Source organism: Pseudorasbora parva, chromosome 25 (genome assembly GCF_024679245.1).
Source record: "Pseudorasbora parva isolate DD20220531a chromosome 25, ASM2467924v1, whole genome shotgun sequence".
Classification (NCBI taxonomy): domain Eukaryota; kingdom Metazoa; phylum Chordata; class Actinopteri; order Cypriniformes; family Gobionidae; genus Pseudorasbora; species Pseudorasbora parva.
The window spans coordinates 35,034,886-35,056,224 of record NC_090196.1 but is presented as its reverse complement, the minus strand read 5'-3'; the positions used below and the strand labels follow the sequence as shown (position 1 = coordinate 35,056,224).

The window sequence follows — 21,339 nt, the reverse complement described above, 5'->3', positions numbered from 1 at the left end:
TGATTAACTAATATGTAATTGAGGTTATGGGTTTTGAATTAATTAGTTAATAGTCATGTGCCTCAACAGGTAAAGTCAGAACATAATGACATCTTTATAAATCGTTAGCTGATGATTAATTAAAGCAGACACTGGAAGCTGAAATGCATGGCTTTGACCTGTTGTGGCAATTAACACATTCATTTACATTATTAGTTAATATAATATCGTCAAGCAACTCTCAATACCCTTCTGAGCTGTATTCGCCCAACTCTTGCCGGGCCAATCACATCGTGTGTAGAGTCGGTGGGCGGGGCCATAATGACGACGGCCGAGTTGCGTTTGCGTGCTTCTAGTAAACACAGAAACTGGCGAACGGCGGCGGTCTTTCGAATCAGCTTTGACCGCGACTCTGGAAGACTTGAGTTCAGCTTTTCTCTGAGAAAAGAACGGCACTGAAGTCATTCTTAAGAAGGGAAGATGTGTTCGGAGTTTAGCCGACCGGATACGGTGAATGTTTAATCTATCAACAAGCTCTGCTTCACCTTCGTTGCTCTGGTTGGTTGTAGCGCTATCCTATCGCGTGCAGAGGGAGTTTGAAAGACAACCGTTTATCCGCCCCTCGGATTGAGCTGTCAATGGTGAGTTTCCAGACCAAACATCTGGATGCAGCTCTGGCTCGTCAGGCTAGCATATTAGTGCACCCGTATTGTAAAGTGTTACCAAATGTTTTTTACCTGTTTAGGACTCGTCTCATCCATCTCATATTCAGCAGCAGATTCTGCTCGTCACTCTCCGCATTCCCATCATCCTTTGCAGTCCAGGTGCAAAACTGAAGGCCCTAATTTGACCTGCTGACCAAATATTCCAGAGGAAATAATAATACTAATAAATAATTTCCCATCAGCCCCTGCGGCTCCTGTATGTGACGACCGGGAGAAATACAGACACGGACATCATTTCATCATCGGCATCTGAAATAAACCACAAGAACCTTATAATCCATCTTACATTCACAGAACACTTCTCTACTTGCTGATACAGAAATCAAAATGCGTTAACACAAATTCATTTTAACGGAACTCGTTTTATTAACGTGCGAATCCGTGGCGTAGCCCATAGTTGGAGAAATCGAGAGCAGCCGTAGACATTAAAGGTGCGTTATGTAGTGTATATTACAGTAAAATATCCAAACACCACTGGGCCAGTGTTATATATTTAGTTCAGTTGAGTTCTTACAATATCCCAAATGTTTCCAACTATTTGTAAATTGTGAGAAAATTGCTATTTTACCCAATAAACCGGGATGTGTGTGGGCGTGGCCTGTCGATGACATCAGATCTGAGTTATCCTCGGTTTTATTCTGCAGAAGCGCTTTACACACTTAAATGTGTCTAATATGATTAACTGAGCTGCGTTACCTCACACTCATGACTGGAAAAGCGGAAATGGCACTGGCGACTGTGTCCCGTCATAATAAAAGTCCCGCTGGTCAACAATCGCTCCTGCGACCGTGCTCAGCTCCTCGACACTCGGCCCTGCTCTGCTTCACACTACAGTAACATTAATGACGTACAACTGCATAAAGCATTCATCTATTTGTCCATACCCATGTTGATTAGAGTATTAAAAATGTGAAAAATATTAATTTAAGATACATTTACAACTGATAAAAATGTGCGATTAAGTTGTGATTAATCATGAGTACACTCATGGCAATCGTGCGATTAATCACGATTAAATATTTTAATCGATTGACAGCGCTAAATATATATAATACAAACACACACTCACACACACACACACACACACACACACGTTGGTCTATGTGGTTTACAGGGACTCTCCATAGGCGTAATGGTTTTTATACCGTACAAACCGTATTTTCTATCCCCTTACACTGCCCCTAAACCTACCCATCACACACACACACACACACACACACACACACACACACACACACACACACACACACACACACACACACACACACACACACACACACACACACACACACACTTCCCCCTAAACCTATCCATCACAGGAAACATTCTGCATTTTTACTTTCTCAAAAAAACATCATTTAGTATGTTTTTAAGGCCATTTGAATTACGAGGACATTTGATATGTCCTCATAAACCACATTTATAGTGTAATACCAGTGTAATACCCATGTAGTTATACAAATTTGTGTCCTCATAAACCACATAAACAGGCTCACACACACACACACACACACATACACACACACACACACACTCTCTTCTCTCTCTCTCTCTCTCTCGCTCTCTCTCTCTCTCTCTCTCTCTCTCTCTCTCTCTCTCTCTCTCTCTCTCTCTCTCTCTCTCTCTCTCTCTCTCTCTCTCTCTCTCTCTCTCTCTCTCTCTCTCTCTCTCTCTCTCTCTCACACACACACAAATGTTGTAACTCTGTGTTGAGTTCCTCTGGTGTTTCCAGTATTCCTCAGGAGTGTTTTAATCATGTTGTGTCTCGATTCACCGCACTCGTCTAGTGACCAAACACTCCTGCGATCGCTGTGGAAGCGCTTGAAGATCACTTTGATAGTTTGGCTCCTTTGTGTGAGTTTAAAGGCGTTTGTCGTGGGCTGAGAGTTGAAGCACATCGGGGTGAAGATGAGAGAAGAGTGAAGCTGATGCTTTGGCTAGAGGACGGTTATCTGAACACACACATCAGCACATTAGTCTCATCATGCCTGTGTCGTCTCATCAGGGGAAGTGTTCGAGAACACACTATGAAGCTGAAATTAACACCTTAATGTGTCAAACGTTTAATATTTAATAATGCTTATGTATGTGTGATGATTTAAAGGGACAGTACACCCCCAAATAATGAAAATGTGGGTCCCCATTGTCTTCCACAGTATTTTTTATTACTATGTAAGTCCATGAGGACCAGAACTATTTGGTTACCAACATCATTCAAAATAACTTTTGTCGTCAGCACAATACAGAAATTCATACATTTCGAACAACTTGAGGGTGAGTAAATGGTGACAGGATTTAATTTTTTGGGTGGACTGTCCTATTAAGAAGAATTTTACATATTTTTTTTTTTTTTTGCAGTGTTGACAGCAGCTTTTTAGGTAGACATAAAGGTGATGTGAATGTCACTACAAACTAGAAACGCGGGAAAAAGTGTATATATGTGTGTATATATATATATATATATATATATATATATATATATATATATATATATATATATATATATGCTCATTAAACAAGTTAGCCCTGCCCCAAAACCAAATGTGATTGGTTAATTGGTGGAACGCTCAAACTAAGGAATCAATGTTTTGAAAGCGAGAGAGAGTCACATCTACCTGAACATTAATCTTAAAATATATCAGGGCTAATAGAGGCTTCTTGGGTATTTATACTATTATGTGTGTAAAGAAAATAAACTTGTGAATAACATGACATGAGCGGGTTCTTGAGTTTTTCAGATTGATTGATGACGCTTCCCCTTGTCAAAGGAAGGGTTACGGATCGTGGCAAACAGCCGTAAATTATTCCCGTATGCTCAGCACCAGAGCTTGGACATCCTCTCGTGTTTTGTGCTGCCATCATTCATTCACTCCCTCTCTCTGGAATGAGAAAAATGAATTAAGATCATGTGACATGAAGAGCACTTCATTACAGCAACACTGACACCTGGCGGCCGCTCATGTTACTGCATATATCAAAATAGACACATTTAAAAATTGTTTAATTTTGATGAATGACAGACATAATAGAAGTATAAAGTGTATATACTTACAGAAGGCCACTGTTTTATTGGTTTCTCATCAAACCTTCATGAAAAATACTATAGTATATTATAGTAAATACTACAGTGTTTTTGAACAATACTTTAGTAAGTATACTGCAGTATATTGTAGTATTTACTACACTTTGTAAATTTACATTACAGCATACCGTAGTGGTAACTATAGTCAGTTGTTAATCTAGAATAAATACTGAGGTATACTATAGTTTACTGTAGTATCTTTACTATAGTATTGTTCAAAAACACTATAGTATTTACTAGACAAATTTACCATTATATACTATAATTTACTGTATATTTACTATAGTATGGTTCAAAAACAATATAGTATTTACTTAAGTAATTTTACTATAATATACTATAATTTACTGTATATTCACTATAGTATGGTTCAAAAATACTAGTAAAATTACTTTTATTTAATATACCAAAATATACTAATTTACTGTATCTTTACTATAGTGAGTTTAAAAAAACACTATAGTATTTACTAAAGTAATTTTACTATAATATACTATACTTTACTGTAGTATATTTACTATAGTATTGTATAAAAACAGTATAGTATTTACTAGATTAATTTTACTATAATATACTCTAATTTACTGTACCTTCATGGTTTCAAAAACACTAAAGTATTTACTGGAGAAATTTACCATAACATACTAATTTACTGTATATTTACTATAGTGAATTTCAAAAACACTTTAGTCGTCACTAAAGTAATTTTACTATAATATACTATACTTTACTGTAGTATCTTTACTATAGAATTGTTCAAAAACACTATAGTATTTACCAGAATAATTTTACTATACTATATTACAGTATATATTATAGACAATTTCTAATGAATTTGGATGCAACAAGTGCTATTGACACTGAAAATGCTTAAAGTGAACATAAACACTGAGCAAATGCAGATTATATTTGCAAATACACAACGATTTTCCACACAAAAAACCAAACCAACCAAAATGAACATATTTCCTTTTATTATGATGATCAGCATTAGTATACAGTGCTGTAAATCCATTACATCAATACAATCTCAATTACTATCGTAGCACCAAAGATGATGATTTCATTATTTAAAAAAAATACTGTATTGATCTCCAGAAAATATCTTTGGGCGACAAGCCTCGTTTTTCATTCCACCACGATGCAAAATGTTTTTTTCAAGTATATGATTATTTAAAAAAAAATACACATTTCACAATGCTGAACTGTTAATATACAGGTGTAAATAATGTCTACACGACTCTTGGCACATAGTGCATCATATAGTCCTTTAATTTCTGATACAGACCTTATATAGTTCAGTCGTCTATCAACACGATGATAGTCAAAGGTTCGTTAGCTGCTCGGAGATGATCCGTTATACTGTAGGTTAACCTAAAACAGGCTCAAACTCAATATCCTTCAAGTTATATTATCAAACGTTAAGTGTAATCAAGTAGACTTTGGTTGAAAGCGGTTCAGATGATTTATTCTACTGCTACTAAGCTTTTAAAATACTTCTCAGGTATTTACATATACAGTAAAGAAGGTTAAAATATCTCTCAAATGAACCATCCTGCTGGTGGTTAAAGGTCGTTTCAGTAGTAAAAACAGCACCATTGCACTGTAAACCTCTGGTTAGTGACAAAAGAAAATGATCAATATTTTATAACACGATTTCCTGTCATAAGAATATGACATATGTACATTTAATTACAGAATAAATATTGTCAAACATAAATAAACACATGATTATGAGAGGTAGGGTTATGCCATTTTAATTCGACGCTACTTTAATCTTCCCTTCTAATAAAACTGGAGCGATGCACGTCTGAACAAAGCACGTAATCTAGTCCATTTTATGTAAAATAATCAAAATTTGTGACATGATATCTGACTTTTCCACGGATTCTGGTCCTCGACATCAAAAATATGTTTTTATGCTGCCTTAAAATTTTAACTTTAGTCAACTTAAAATGTGAACAACTTGGATATGTGAGTTACCGAAAAGTTTAAGTTAAACATCTTTTTTTTTAATACAGTGTAGTTAGTCAACTAAACCATCTTAACCCAGCAAACCACCTAAGGCTGCTTTTATTTAAAGTATTCGTTCACTTCAAAATAAAAATGTCCTGATCTTTTCCTCACCTCCATCTCATCCAACATCTTTTTTCAGTGGAAAAGAAATATACGTTTTTAGAGGAAAACATTCCAGGATTTTTCTCCACATTATGGACTTCAATGGGAACCAATGTTTCAGAGCTTCAAGGCTTCAGAGTCTCTGATGATCCCAGAGGAATAGGGTCTGATCCAGACAAACCATCAGACATATTCAACACAAATAAACATTTATATACTTTTTAAACACAAAAGTCGACTTCGGTGTTCTTCTTCACGGCGTATGACATCATCACGTCGGAAAGGTCACATGACATAGCTGGAAGTACCATCCAGAGTTAAACCAAACACACAAAGACTAAATCAAATGGCCTTTACACAAATAAAGGTGAAACAACGATGTCGGACCATTTTAAAGTTGGAGGAGAACATGAGATGCATTTTTCGGCACTGGGTCAGTACTTCCACCTGCATCATGTGACCTTTCCGACATGATGACATCACACATCGTAAAGAAACACAACTCCAAAAAGTCGAGTATAAAATGTCTGATGGTTTGGTCCTATTCCTCTGGGATCATCAGAGTCCCCGAAGCTCTTCCTCATTGATTTGGACCTTCAACCGTTGGTTCCCATTGAAGTCCATTATGTGGAGAAAAATGGGGATGAGGAAACTCTCAGGAGATTTTCATTTTGAACTGAACTAATCCTTTAATTATTGCTTCACATTGTTCTGTTCTGTCAGATCAGTAACCGTATAAAAAGAAAAAGCACATGCTTGATCAAACTGCTTTAGCACCGTAAATGATGTCGGCATGCTATTAAATATTATTAAAAACTATCATATATTAGCCAGGACGATCTTTTACATTTTCAGACAATTTACATTAGAGACAATCGTCAAGATAAAGAGATTTCAGTAGCGCTGGTTTTCAGTGTTTTCTATCCTTTCCTAGATTGTCATGAATGTTAAACGTTCAAATATACAAAACATTCAATTATTTATATTTTCATATCAAGCTGTTTGCTGTCTTCTGCGCTTAACTCTTATCTAAAACTCGTTTACAGTGGACAAACAGCAGATATTATGGATTATGAAACATTTTGAAATTGTTAAATAAATCCCTTTATGTCAAAACACTGCCTAAATGAAGGATTTGACTGTTTGCTACAACTAAAAATAACGATACACCCTCTGACACCGTTGTTGCAACCAAATGTTCACAATCTCATTTGGTTCAACGGCATCTCGACTGACCAGATTATTCATGCAACAACCTGCGTTTCCATTACATTAAAAACCAATCCATTCTGCATCCTGATTCTTGGAGACACTCACTTATTTGGTTCTTGTTACTTTCCTGTAGAAGCCGTTTCTGATGGCTTACCGTAGCTGCCAGACGTTAAAGAGAGACGCAAAGTGAGATTTTCTGAAGCGTTCTGTTCAGTTTTTCTTACTGGATTTTGACAGAAAGGCCCGTATGAGGGTGAGGAAGACACTTCCCACAGAAACCGCCACAGCGGCCGTATATTCTGGTGCCGTCCTTCACAAGATGAGGGAAAGAAACAATAAAATAAACATTATTACCTTTCTGCACACAATTATAATAATAACAAATATAGCTGCAAACAGCAATTAAGGGGCCAAGCACAAAAAAGACATGTTGAGTTATGCAAGCTCTGCAAACACTTTTAATACAATTAAATAGCTTTTCACTTTTGACCAATAGGTGGCACCGTGATCAAACTGATGCTGTGAATCAGCTTTTGGTCAATCAAAAAGCTTTAAGTAACTGAAAACAACATTTTACGACAAAATTCAAAATGGCTGATGCCAAACGGGAAAAGTTTGGTATCATTCAACTATGTTGTTACCTTTTTGCTGGCATGGTCTAAAAATGATCTGAGCCGAATTTGGTGAAAATCTAAATTGTGTATTATTCGATTCGGCACGTTGCACTGAATCAAAAGAGACCAGTTTTGTGATTTTTGGGCAAACCGTTCATAAGTTAAAAGCAAAAATGACCATATCTCCTGACCAGTAGGTGGCGCTGTGCTGTAACTCTGCATGCTGCCTCAGCTCATGCTTGTGATAACATCTACCAATATTCGACTCAAAGTGTTTCTGAGATACAGCGTTACGTCCATTGTGATGTGCTCTTCGTTTAAGTAATTTGCGGGTTATTTGAGAACAATTTGGTTTATCAAATAAACATTTAATAACTATTTTGCCGGCATGGTCTCAAAATGACAACATACAGCATCTTACGACAAAATTCAAAATGGCTGATGCCAAATGGGAAAAGTTGGGTATCATTCGACTCTGTATTTTGCACTGAATCAAAAGAGACCAGTTTTATGATTTTTGGGCAAACCATTCATAAGTTATAAGCAAAAATGACCAAATCTCCTGACCAGTAGGTGGCGCTGTGCTGTAACTCTGCATGCTGCCTCAGGTCATGCTTGTGATAACATGTACCAATAATAGTCTCAATACTCTAAAGTGTTACAGAGATACAGGCTTGCCTCTATTTTGATGTGCTCTTCGTTTAGTTTGCGGGTTATTTGAGCGGTTCGGTTTATCAAAAAAATGACCATATCTCTTGACCAGTAGGTGGCACTGTGCTGTAACTCTGCATGTTGCCTCAAGTCATGCTTGTGATGAAACGCACCAATATTAGTCTCAATTTGATAAAGTGTTACAGCCTTATGTCCAATTTGATGTGCTCTTCATTGAATTATTTTGCAAATTATTCAAAAGCAGTTTGGTCTAAAGATGATCTGAGCTGAATTTGATGAAAATTGCTTATTGTTGAATTTGTTTGTGCATTATTTGAGAATGGTTTGGTTTATCAAAAACATTTTCAGAATTTTTTTTGTCAACATGGTCTGATGTGAGCCAAATTTTGGTGTAAAATTCTAAATTGAGCCAAAGAATCAGTGATAAAATTATTTTGTTTCTATCGCTTACAATTCAAAAGTTATTAGCATAAACATGAGTGCAACTTCAGACCATAGGTGGCGCTAGAGGGACTGAGTTAGAGACTCTGATTTTGTAGTGGTAACAGTTCAGACTGTCCTCTGTCTGTGAGCCAAATTTCACTTTTTTCGCCAGCGGTTCTATGGACTGCCCTAGATTCAAGAGCGGAAGAAGAAGGAGAAACAGAAATAATAATAATTAGACCACTAACTATAGCAATAGTTCTGTGCTCGGCCCCTAATGAAGATGGCAGACGGAGTCCTCACCTCTGAGCGGTGAACTTTGAGCGTGACGTAGTTGCCTTGAGAAACCCATTTTGTGGATTCTGCGACCGTCAGTCCCGTTCCACTGAGATTTATACTAAACTGACCCTAACCAATCAAAGAAGGAGAGACAATTAAAATTTAAAAATAAATAAATTACCCTGCTGGAAAAAACTGCTAAATCCAGCCTAAGCTGGTCCCCCAGGCTGGTTTTAGATGGTCAAGGAGGGAACACAACTTAAACCAGAGACCATCCAACCAGCATAGGCTGGATTTAGTTGCTTGTTGGTTTTCAGCATGGTAATTAATGCTTTCCAGTTTAGGCTGGTCTAAGCTGGTTTAAGATGGTCATAAGGCCTCTAAAACCAGCCTGCTAAACCAGCTATGACCAACCAACCAGCTTAATTCTGAAGAAGGTTTATTCATCGAGGACACATTCTGTTGATAAAAAGAGGCAGTAAAGACATTTGCAATGGCACAAATGATTCTATTTTAATGAAATGCTGTTCTTTTGAAGAATTCATCAAAGAATCCTGAAAAGTAAAATATATCACAGTTTCCACAAAATGTTTTCCACACTGATAATAATCATAACTGTGATCATCAGATCCTCGTATGAGAATGATTAGTAAAGGATCATGTGACTCTGAAGACTGAGGTGATGATGATAAACTCACAGGGATAAATCACACCGATCAGGCATAAAGCATGACCTTAAATTGTGTTGGTCCCCCTTTTGCCCTGACCCGTCGAGGCTTGGACTCCACTAGACCCCTGAAGGTGTGCTGTGGTATCTGGCACCAAGATGTTAGCAGCAGATGCTTTAACTCCTGTAAGTTGCGAGGTGAGGGGAGGTAAGTCTTGTAAGTAACATCCACATGGATGGAGGACCCAAGGTTTCCCAGCAGAACATTGGCCAAAGCATCACACTGCCTCCGCCGGCTCGTCTTCTTCCCATAGTGCATCCTGGGGCCATGTGTTCCCCAGGTAAGCCACACACACACACCCACACACACACACACACACACACACCCGGCCATCCACGTGATGTAGAAGAACACGTGATTCCTCTGACCAGGCCACCTTCTTCAATAGACCTTTTTCACAAAAAACGGAAATACGTCACTGACGCGTAGGCGTTCTTCCGCTTCGTGCTTATACTCGGCAAAATGTATACTGGCAGAGTGTTTTCTCTGAGCCTTCTCAACCTGCCAAAGGTTAAATTTGCTAATATGGTGAAAATAGTGGTCGCAAATTCCTCCACCAAGACCAATAACCTGGACAAAGGCTACAAATTTCACAGACACCATAAATACCATTAGAGGATGATCACATTTTAAACCACTTAAAACATGTTTTGCAAAGACTAACAATAAAAAGCGTCAATATGGCAAGAAAACTTGCAAATGATGTGTACATTTTATATTTATAACACAACTGTAAAGTTTAGACGTTATTTAAACCTTACCTGCGGGTGGGTGTGTCACATACTCGTGATCCATTTTAGCAGCTGCACCGCTGTCATCCGCCTGGGTGGGGACAAGCTGACGTTTGTTCACCCTTTCAAAACACAGACTCCCTTTTGGGTGGTACTGTAAAATTGTTCCAAGGGAAGGCTTGGGACGACACCACTTTTAAGGCGACTGATGGTTGTTCCACCGGAGTAATGCTCCTTGGCAAAATGTCTGCTACAGACGTAAATGCTGCCTTTTCTCACAGAGAATTCCGGCCCTTCTTCTCTTCTAACAGCATGAATCCACACATTTCTTGTTGCTTGATCAGACGGAAATGAGTGAAAAGACAGGTATGGTTGTTTTTGGGTACAACACGAAAACCCGGGACACAACAAAAACTCCTGTTTTTTGACTCACCCATTGTTACATTTCCTGCTAGCTACTGTAACAGGAAGTGTCTTTGCACATCCTTAACTAACTTCCGGTTAAAAATGCGGAAGTGTGAAAAAGGTCTATTGCTCCGTGGTCCAGTTCTGATGCTCACGTGCCACTGTTGGTGCTTTCGGCGGGGTCAGGAGTCAGCATGGGCACCCTGGCTATGCCGCCCCATACTCCTCAAACTGAGCTGCTCTGTGTATTCTGACAGCTTTCTATCAGAACCAGCATTAACTTCTGGAGCAGTTTGAGCTCCAGTAGCTCGTCTGTTTGATCGGACCCCACGGGCCAGCCTTCGCTCCCCACGGTCATCAATGAGCCTTGGCCGCCCATGACCCTGATATGCCTGATCGGTGTATATTCACATTTAAATCAGCTATCTCCAAAAAAGAAATGCAGCCTAGGTGAGCAGATTTCTTTCTGAAATCATGCTTTTGAACATTACTGTACTGAGGACCTCTATAATGACGGTACCTGAGGACATTTAGCGGCGCTGTAACAGTCTCCCGCGGACGCGAACGGGACGGAGCGACCAAACAGCGTCTGACTGAACTTCACATCCGTCGCTGAAACACAAACACAATCAGATGAAATTCAACATGTCGTTTACTGAAGTGCATTTGCTGACACGTTACAGTAAGGTTTCATTTGTTAACAATACACAAAACTCCTACAGCATTTATTAATCCTAGCTAATGTTCATTTCCACACGTATTAATGCTCTGCGAACGTACATAAACAAGGGTATTTATATCAAATAACATTAAAGGGATAGTTCACCCCAAAATGTAAACTCTTTCATCATTTACTCTCCCTCATGTTTTCCAAACCTGTGTGTGTTTCTTTCCTCTGCAGAACACAAATGAAGATATGCTGAAGAATGTTTGTAATAAAGAGAGAGAGCAACCATTGATACCGCAGTATTGTTGTCCCTGCTGTGGTTGCTCTCTCTGCTTTATTACAAACATTCTTCAGCATATCTTCATTTGTGTTCAGCAGAGGAAACACACAGGTTTGGAAAACATGAGGGCGAGTAAATGATGACAGAAATTTCATTTTTAGGTGAACTGTCCCTTTAACACAGATTAATGCTGTAAATATAAATTGGTTATAGTGCATCAGATAATGTTAATAGATCAGATGCTGTTGTAAAGTGTTACTGTGTGTGTGTGTGTGTGTGTGTGTAGGTTGAGGGGTAAAGGACTCACTGATGATGCGCATGGTTGAGAGGTCGAGCCGCACGCGCTGGAAGACGGTATAACCGGCCGCGGCGTAATCGTTCCTGCACGCGCAGTCCTGCCGCCGACTGCCGTTAAACGGACACTCGAACGGGTTCTGCAGCCTGCACACAAATTACACTTTTTTATATTTTTATACATTTGGCAGACGGTTTAATCCAAAGCGACTTACATTGCATTTTTTTGCAATGCAAGTTTGTCAATTCTTGCTTTCCCTGGGAATCGAACCATGGCGTTGTTAGCGCCACGCACGTTTGTTTGTTTATTTATATTTATATACAATGAATTATTAAAAAAAAGAACATTCATTATTTTGATTATTAATTTTAATTCAAATATAATAATCACTATTTATAATTAATGCAAATTCTACTACTACTACTAATAATAACATTTACTGTATTTTATATATAATAAATATGATACTGATTATTCATTTATTTAGTTTTAATTCAAATAAAACAACCACTATATACATTCATTATAATTTTTTTGTTTGTTGATTCTTTATTTATTAGACATTTAAAATTTTAACTATTTACAGCAGAGCCCAAAATAGCTCCACAATCATAATACATAAAAATAAGATTTGATCAAATTAAAATAGACACATTTAGAAAAATAAGTAAATAATTCTGATAAAGAAACAAAAAAGAAGGAAAACAAATAAACAAAATGTACATAACTACACACACACACACACACACACACTCACACACACCTTGAAGTGTGTGTTGTCAGGTGTGTGTCGTCAGGTGTGTGTGTCGTCAAGTGTGTGTGTGTGTGTGTGTTGTCAGGTGTTTGTGTTGTCAAGTGTGTGAGTGTCTGTGTGTGTGTGTTTGTACCTGTATTCGTACCCCTCTGAGTGTGTCGTCAGGTGTGTTTGTGTGTCTGTGTGTGTGTGTACCTGTATCCGTACACCTCGAAGTTTGTGTTGTCAGGTGTGTGTGTGTTGTCAGGTGTGTGTGTGTGTGTGTGTGTGTACCTGTATCCGTACACCTCGGATTGTGTGTCGTCAGGTGTGTGTGTGTATCTGTGTGTGTGTGTATCTGTACCTGTATCCATACACCTTGGAGTGCGTGTTGTCAGGTGTGTGTGTCATCAGGTTTGTGTGTGTGTCATCAGGTGTGTGTGTGTGTGTGTGTGTGTGTGTGTGTGTGTGTGTGTGTGTGTGTGTGTGTGTGTGTGTACCTGTATCCGTACACCTCGGAGTAGTTTTCGGTCTGGCTGCGCAGGGTCACGTATTCTCTGGGGACTTCGCTCTGCATCTCGGCACAGTAAACTCGGAGGATCTTGGCCTGGAGCTTGATGTGATGTTCTCCGTCTGTGCGGACGCCCGCCTTCATCTGGAGCTCACGGCAGCTGGCGTGGAGTTCACCTGCGTGCACACACACACACACACACACACACACACACACACACACACACACACACACACACACACACACACACACACAAGTTGTGTTTTTGTGAATTGTGGGGACTTTCCAGGCGTAACAATGGATTTTACACTGCACATTCTATCCCCCTACACTGTCCTAAACCTATCCATCATACACACACACACACACACACACACACACACACACACACACACACACACACACACACACACACACACACACACTGCCCCTTTCCCTAAACCTACCCATCACAGGAAACATTCTGCATTTTTACGTTTACAAATTTACATTTAGAATTATTATGAATCCATTTAAATTGTGGGGACATTTGTAATATAAACAAGCACACACACACACACTCACAGTCCGTCCGTCTGCAGGTGGCGGTAGACTCCGGCCGGCTGGACCTCGAGCAGATCTCTGACGGGACGTTTCTCACACACTCCACCGTCCTCTGCATCACTCCAGCGCCGCACGTCTGAGAGCACTGAACACACATCAGCCCATTATCACAACAGAAGAGGAGACGCTGTGGGTGTGTGTGTGGGTGTGGGTGTGTGTGTGTGCGCGAGTGTGTTTGTGTGTGAGATTGAGTGTGTGAGTGTGAGTGTGTGTGTCTTTGTGCGTGTTAGATTGAGTGTGTGAGTGTGAGTGTGAGTGTGTGAGTGTGAGTGTGTGTGTCTTTGTGTGTGTTAGATTGAGTGTGTGAGTGTGAGTGTGAGTGTGAGTGTGAGAGTGTGAGTGTGAGTGTGAGAGTGTGAGTGTGAGTGTGAGTGTGTGAGTGTTAGATTGAGTGTGAGTGTGAGTGTGTGTGTCTTTGTGTGTGTTAGATTGAGTGTGTGAGTGTGAGTGTGAGTTTGAGTTTGAGTGTGAGAGTGTGAGTGTGAGTGTGAGTGTGAGTGTGAGTGTGAGTGTTAGATTGAGTGTGTGAGTGTGAGTGTTAGATTGAGCGTGTGAGTGTGAGTGTGAGTGTGTGTGTCTTTGTGTGTGTTAGATTGAGTGTGTGAGTGTGAGTGTGAGTTTGAGTGTGAGTGTGAGAGTGTGAGTGTGAGTGTGAGAGTGTGAGTGTGAGTGTGAGTGTGTGAGTGTTAGATTGAGTGTGAGTGTGAGTGTGTGTGTCTTTGTGTGTGTTAGATTGAGTGTGTGAGTGTGAGTGTGAGTTTGAGTTTGAGTGTGAGAGTGTGAGTGTGAGTGTGAGTGTGAGTGTGAGTGTGAGTGTTAGATTGAGTGTGTGAGTGTGAGTGTGTGAGTGTTAGATTGAGTGTGAGTGTGAGTGTGTGTGTCTTTGTGTGTGTTAGATTGAGTGTGTGAGTGTGAGTGTGAGTTTGAGTTTGAGTGTGAGAGTGTGAGTGTGAGTGTGAGTGTGAGTGTGAGTGTTAGATTGAGTGTGTGAGTGTGAGTGTTAGATTGAGCGTGTGAGTGTGAGTGTGAGTGTGTGAGTGTGAGTGTGAGTTTGAGTGTGAGTGTGAGAGTGTGAGTGTGAGTGTTAGATTGAGTGTGTGAGTGTGAGTGTGAGTGTTAGATTGAGTGTGTGAGTGTGAGTGTGAGTGTTAGATTGAGTGTGTGAGTGTGAGTGTGAGTGTGAGCGTGAGTGAGCGAGAGCGAGAGAGAGAGCGAGAGAGAGAGCGAGAGAGAGAGCGAGAGCGAGAGCGTGAGCGTGAGCGTGAGCGTGTGTGTGTGTGTGTGTGTGTGTGTGTGTGTGTGTGTGTGTGTGTGTGTATGTGTGTGTGTGTGTGTGTTCCTCACCTCGCTCCAGGGGCCGGCTCTCCAGGCTCCAGGGTTCGGGCAGGCTGGGAGTCTGCAGGGTCTGCTGTCGGCCGGAGGACGCTCACTGCACGACTGCAGCCGCAGGTCAGAGGTCACGGCAGAGCAACGAACCGCCCGCCGCTGGACGCCCGAGCCACAGCTAACCGAACACTGAACACACACACACACACACACACACACACACACACACACACACACACACACACACACACACACACACACACACTCCTCATTATACTAACAATCTCAACAGACCATTATAATGTGTGTGTGTGTGTATGAACTATTATTTGTATTATTATATTTTACTGATATATCATTCTAATTTGTATGCATGTGACAGCAGCAGCAGGTGAAGGCATTTCATGATTTTAATACTTATTTACCGGTATTATGTCATTTATGTTTATGTAAATTGGAGCATAAAGTAAAGGAATGTATTCATTCGTTTAATTTGAGTTTGGACACGAAGTGAACCAATGTGTTTATTTGATGGAGGTGCGTGTGAAGACATTTCATTATTTGAATAAATAAATATAAATGTATTTATATTTTATATATATTTTGTATTATTTATTTGCTTATCTTTGTGTACATTTGAACAGCAAGTGCACTAATATATATATATATATATATATATATATATATATATATATATATATATATATATATATATATATATATATATATATATATATATATTTATTATTACTTTGTTTTGGTTTATTCATGTGAATTTAATCAGTGAGTGAAGGAATTGAATTATGTATATATTGATTCAAATGTAATCATTATTGTTATTTTAATAAATTAAGTATTATTTATTTATATTTTATGTGAATTATTTATATTATATTATATGTATATATTTATTATTATTTAATTTATTGTTTATATTAATTTAAAAAGCTATTTTTATTTGTATGTATTATATATATGTTTATTTATTTAGTTATTATTATTTTGTGTGTGTGTGTGTGTGTGTGTGTGTGTGTGTGTGTGTGTGTGTGTGTGTGTGTGTGTGTGTGTGTGTGTGTGTGTGTGTGTGTGTGTGTGAGATTGACAGCCGCACCTGACTCCAGGCTGCAGTGACCCACAGGTGCCTACAGGTGGCGCTGTGACACGGCTCATGTTTGTGTGGTTTGGCCGACGCGTCACACATGCGCTCAGAAACCACATTCATCCCTCCGTCCTGACAAAACACAGACCTGGACCTCACACCCCGTCCACAGGTGGCGTTACACTGGACACACACACACACACACACACACACACACACACACACACACACACACACACAAAGACAGGAAATCATTTTCTTAATGTCCTTACTGTGCACATGTACAAATCTGTAATAACTTTATCTGCATGGAATGACTGATTTCTGCTGTAGCCAAGGCTGTGTGTGTGTGTGAGTGGGGGGGGGGGATTATTATTTGATCTGTCAGTTAAACAGATAGCCCCGCCCACAGCTCTTGTGATTGGTTCAGTCAGAAAACGTCCCAAATTAATCTGCTGGAGGTTGAGATCCTCCAGAGGGCGCTGTCGCACCATCACAGCTCAGGCACAAGCGACATGTGTGAGGTCAAAGGTCAAGAGAGAGACATGTTTTATATCTGGAGGAGCGATGAAAGCGCTCTCTGAAGTCTGAGCTGTTGTTCTGGAGATGATCTTATCACACACACACACACACACACACACACACACACCCTCAGCTGGGACACATGAAAACAGGTTAGTTTACTTCACTTGTTTCCTGTTTAAAACAACAACAAAAATGGGGACGGTAATACACCACCTAGCATTTGCACAGGCAAATACATAACATCATAAAAACGTTTATTTATTATATATTATATATATTTTTAATTAGTTTATTTTGTGAAAATATAAATAAAAACAGCCAAAACAGTCATAGCATAAAATAAACTATTTGTTATGTATAAAAGTATCTTATGTAGCTTTCTTTGTGATGTATGACTTATTATTGGCATTTTTTTAATAAATATTTTTTAAATATAAGTACATTTAGTTCACATAATAATTAATAATAATAAAATAAAAATAAAATACAAAATCATTTATTTGTATAAAAGTATCTTATATGTTAGAATTGTGTTCATTAATTATTAATAAAAATATTTTTTAATTACAATTTTTGTGTAAAACTATCTCATGTACAGTAAAAGTAATATAATTTAATTCACTATTAGTAAAACATTTAATTAAATTAAACACAATTAAACTAACAAATATATTACAGCTTTCTTTGTTTCGTGTAGCTTTTAAATAAATTGTTTTCAATTGCCGTATTATTGTTATTTAATCCTACATTTCATTTCATTATTATTGTGACAACTTCTAATTGGCATTTTTTGAATAAAAAAGTACAATTTGTTTATTTATTAATAATAAATATGTATTCAAATAAATCAATAAATGAAAATAAAATTAGAAATCAATTAAAGTACAATAAATTAAATTAATTAATTAATTAAAATAAGTAATAAAAATAAAGTACAATCAAATAAAAACATAAAATAAATAAATAAATAAATAATAAAAAATAAATAAATAAATAAATAAAACAAAACAATACAATAAAATAAAAATAAAAATAATACAATAATAATATTAATAATAATAAATGAAATAATAAAATAAAATAAAATAAAATATAAAGTATATATTTAATAATAAAAAATAAAGTACAATAAATTAAATAAATAAATAAATGATAAATAAATAAAACAATATAATAAAATAATAATTTAAATTAAATAATTTAAATTAAATTAAATTAAATTTTAGTCAGGTTGGGATATTACCTTGCCCAGGCGGGTTTTGTGTGTGTGTGTCCAGCTCTAACACGTATTAATCATGCGTGTGAGGCGTGTGTGTGTGTAATGCTTGACCGAGCCACAAACACGCTTCTCCATGTTTTACTCACGTCCTGCCATCGGTGAGCCGTCCATGTGTGGGTCTGACATCCCGAGAGGAAGCAGGACCGGATCGGGACAGGACGCACACGCACGTCACACAGGTCATCCCTGACACGACCTCTGCCCTTTAACCTGCAGAAGACCTCGCGGGACTGGGAGCCAGCGCCGCAGCTCACCGAACACTGCGCGCACACACAAAAACACACACACACACAAGAGTGTACGGTTACGGGACAGACATTTGTGTATAAGCGCCCTTGTCTGATTCCTCTGCGTCTGAGGAGAAGATTGCTTCCAGATCTCAGATGGTCTGGGGTAAACTGGGCCAGTGACCCAACACACCACAGCCAATCAGACCGCAGGGGATGATGACGGTCTGGGGTAAACTGAGCCAATCAGAACACTGGGTGGATCCTTGTTTTTATGGAGTACTGTGTGTTCTTTTACTGTTAATCCATAAAGTAAAACATACAGTGACTTATGACTGACTGACAGGAGGTGAGCACACGCACCGCTCTCCACTGATTGGCTCTCCAGCTGGGGCAGGGTCCCGCCCTGCAGGCCTTGCGTGTTCTGGGCGGGGTCTGATGAGCACAGGCCTCGTCCTCGATTTGGGTCTGATTCTGATCCACACACACGATCTGCCGCTCTTTGAGTCCCTTCCCACAGGACACCGAACACTACAGAAAGAGAGAGAGAGAGAGAGAGAGAGAGAGAGAGAGAGAGAGAGAGAGAGAGAGAGAGAAGAGACGAGAGAGAGAGAGAGAGAGAGAGAGAGAGAGAGAGAGAGAGAGAGAGAGAGAGAGAGAGAGAGAGAGAGAGAGATTACATTAATTCATGATTTCAGAGCTTTTAGTTTTTCGCTAGAGATGGGAACCACAAGTAAAATTACATATGATATATTTTTCTTGTTCTGTTGAAAAAAAAATCAAAGCAAAAACAGACAAAATGATCTGCCAATGGGGTGAGAAAAATAATCTTATTTCTGATTGAAATCTTGTCTCTTGTTTCCGTCCCAAACAGAAATAAGATTATTTTTCTCACCCCATTGGCAGATCAGCAAAAACTCACTTAATTTTGATATTTTTCACATATTTCATATATAATATTTTTCATATATATATATATATATATATATATATATATATATATATATATATATATATATATATATAATGTTTACTTATCTAGTAAATGCATCTTGATTTAAGAATTTTTAGATATTTGGACTGGAACAAGAAAAAAAAGAAAAAAAAAAGAAAAGAAGGGCATTTTTGCAGTGTAATTCATATTTCCTAGGTTTTTTGCTAGGGATGGGAACCACAAGCCACCATGTTCTGCACACCGTGGGCTTAAATTCTGAGCAGAACGGACACGAAGCCACGAGGAAATCATCGGCAATCATCTGGAAGCAATAACACAGAACATTCTCCGGAGAAGAGACGACCACATCCGCTCGGGAGACAAACAACATTCAGCCTGGACCCTTCAGGAGGAGCGCTCAAATCAAATTGAACATTTTATATATAAATGTTTATATTTAAATGTTTATATATATATATATATATTATATATATATATATATATATATATATGTATATATATATATATATATATATATATATACATACACACATACTCACCTAAAGGATTATTAGGAACACACACTAATACTGTGTTTGACCCTTTCTCCTTCAGAACTGCCTTAATTCTACGTGGCATTGATCATCAAGCTGCTGAAAGCATTCTCTAGAAATGTTGGCCCATATTGATAGGAGAGCATCTTGCAGTTGATGGAGATTTGTGGGATGCACATCCAGGGCACGAAGCTCCCGTTCCACCACATCCAAAGATGCTCTATTGGGTTGAGATCTGGGGACTGTGGCGGCCATTTTAGTACCGTCAACTCACTGTCATGTTCAAGAAACCAATTTGAAATGATTGGAGCTTTGTGACATGGTGCATTATCCTGCTGGAAGTAGCCATCAGAGGATGGGCACATGGTGGTCATAAAGGGATGGACATGGTCAGAAACAATGCTCAGGTAGGCCGTGCATTTAAACGATGCCCAATTGGCACTAAAGGCCTAAAGTGTGCCAAGAAAACATCCCCCACACCATTACACCACCACCACCAGCCTGCACAGTGGTAACAAGGCATGATGGATCCATGTTCTCATTCTGTTTACGCCAAATTCTGACTCTACCATCTGAATGTCTCAACAGAAATCGAGACTCATCAGACCAGGCAACATTTCTCCAGTCTTCAACTGTCCAATTTTGGTGAGCTTGTGTAATTGTAGCCTCTTTTCCTATTTGTAGTGGAGATGAGTGGTACCCGGTGGGGTCTTCTGCTGGTGTAGCCCATCCGCCTCAAGGTTGTGTATGTTGTGGCTTCACAAATGCTTTGCTGCATACCTCGGTTGTAACGAGTGGTTATTTCAGTCAAAGTTGCTCTTCTATCCGCTTGAATCAGTCGGCCCATTCTCCTCTGACCTCGAGCATCAACAAGGCATTTTCTCCACAGGACTGCTGCAGACTGGATGCTCTTCCCTTTTCACACCATTCTTTGTAAACCCTAGAAATGGTTGTGTGTGAAAATCCAGTAACTGAGCAGATTGTGAAATACTCAGACCGGCCCGACTGGCACCAACAAACCATGCCACGCTCAAAACTGCTTAAATCACCTTTCTTTCCCTATTCTGACATTCAGTTTGGAGTTCAGGAGATTGTCTTGACCAGGACCACACCCATAAATGCATTGAAGCAACTGCCATGTGATTGGTTGATACAAACAACATTTATACGAATAAAATGCCAGACCAATTAAGCAGCGTTTCCACCGCGGAACTTTCCTCAGGAACTAGGGACTTAGTACTTTCGGTTTCGACTGCCGGAACCGGGGACTAAATAATGTTCTCGGTTAAGATTTCCCTCTCAAAACGAACCTGATTGCGAATTAGTACTTTTTCAAAG

At 38.8% G+C, this 21,339-nt stretch overlaps 1 protein-coding gene across 1 annotated transcript in view; it reads right to left on the bottom strand.

Moving 5' to 3' along the window:
* Positions 1-4,815: 4,815 nt before the first annotated feature.
* Positions 4,816-21,339, bottom strand: part of LOC137065049 (A disintegrin and metalloproteinase with thrombospondin motifs 20-like) — a 67,800-nt gene continuing 51,276 nt past the window's right edge. The window contains exons 12-21 of the mRNA XM_067436614.1: positions 18,877-19,044; positions 18,373-18,546; positions 16,495-16,665; positions 15,402-15,572; positions 14,019-14,142; positions 13,444-13,630; positions 12,223-12,356; positions 11,489-11,580; positions 9,129-9,233; positions 4,816-7,426 (exon numbers count right to left, since the gene is read on the bottom strand). Coding sequence (XP_067292715.1) covers positions 7,337-7,426; positions 9,129-9,233; positions 11,489-11,580; positions 12,223-12,356; positions 13,444-13,630; positions 14,019-14,142; positions 15,402-15,572; positions 16,495-16,665; positions 18,373-18,546; positions 18,877-19,044 — 1,416 coding nt within the window. The 3' untranslated portion in view covers positions 4,816-7,336. The remainder of the gene's footprint in view (positions 7,427-9,128; positions 9,234-11,488; positions 11,581-12,222; positions 12,357-13,443; positions 13,631-14,018; positions 14,143-15,401; positions 15,573-16,494; positions 16,666-18,372; positions 18,547-18,876; positions 19,045-21,339) is intronic.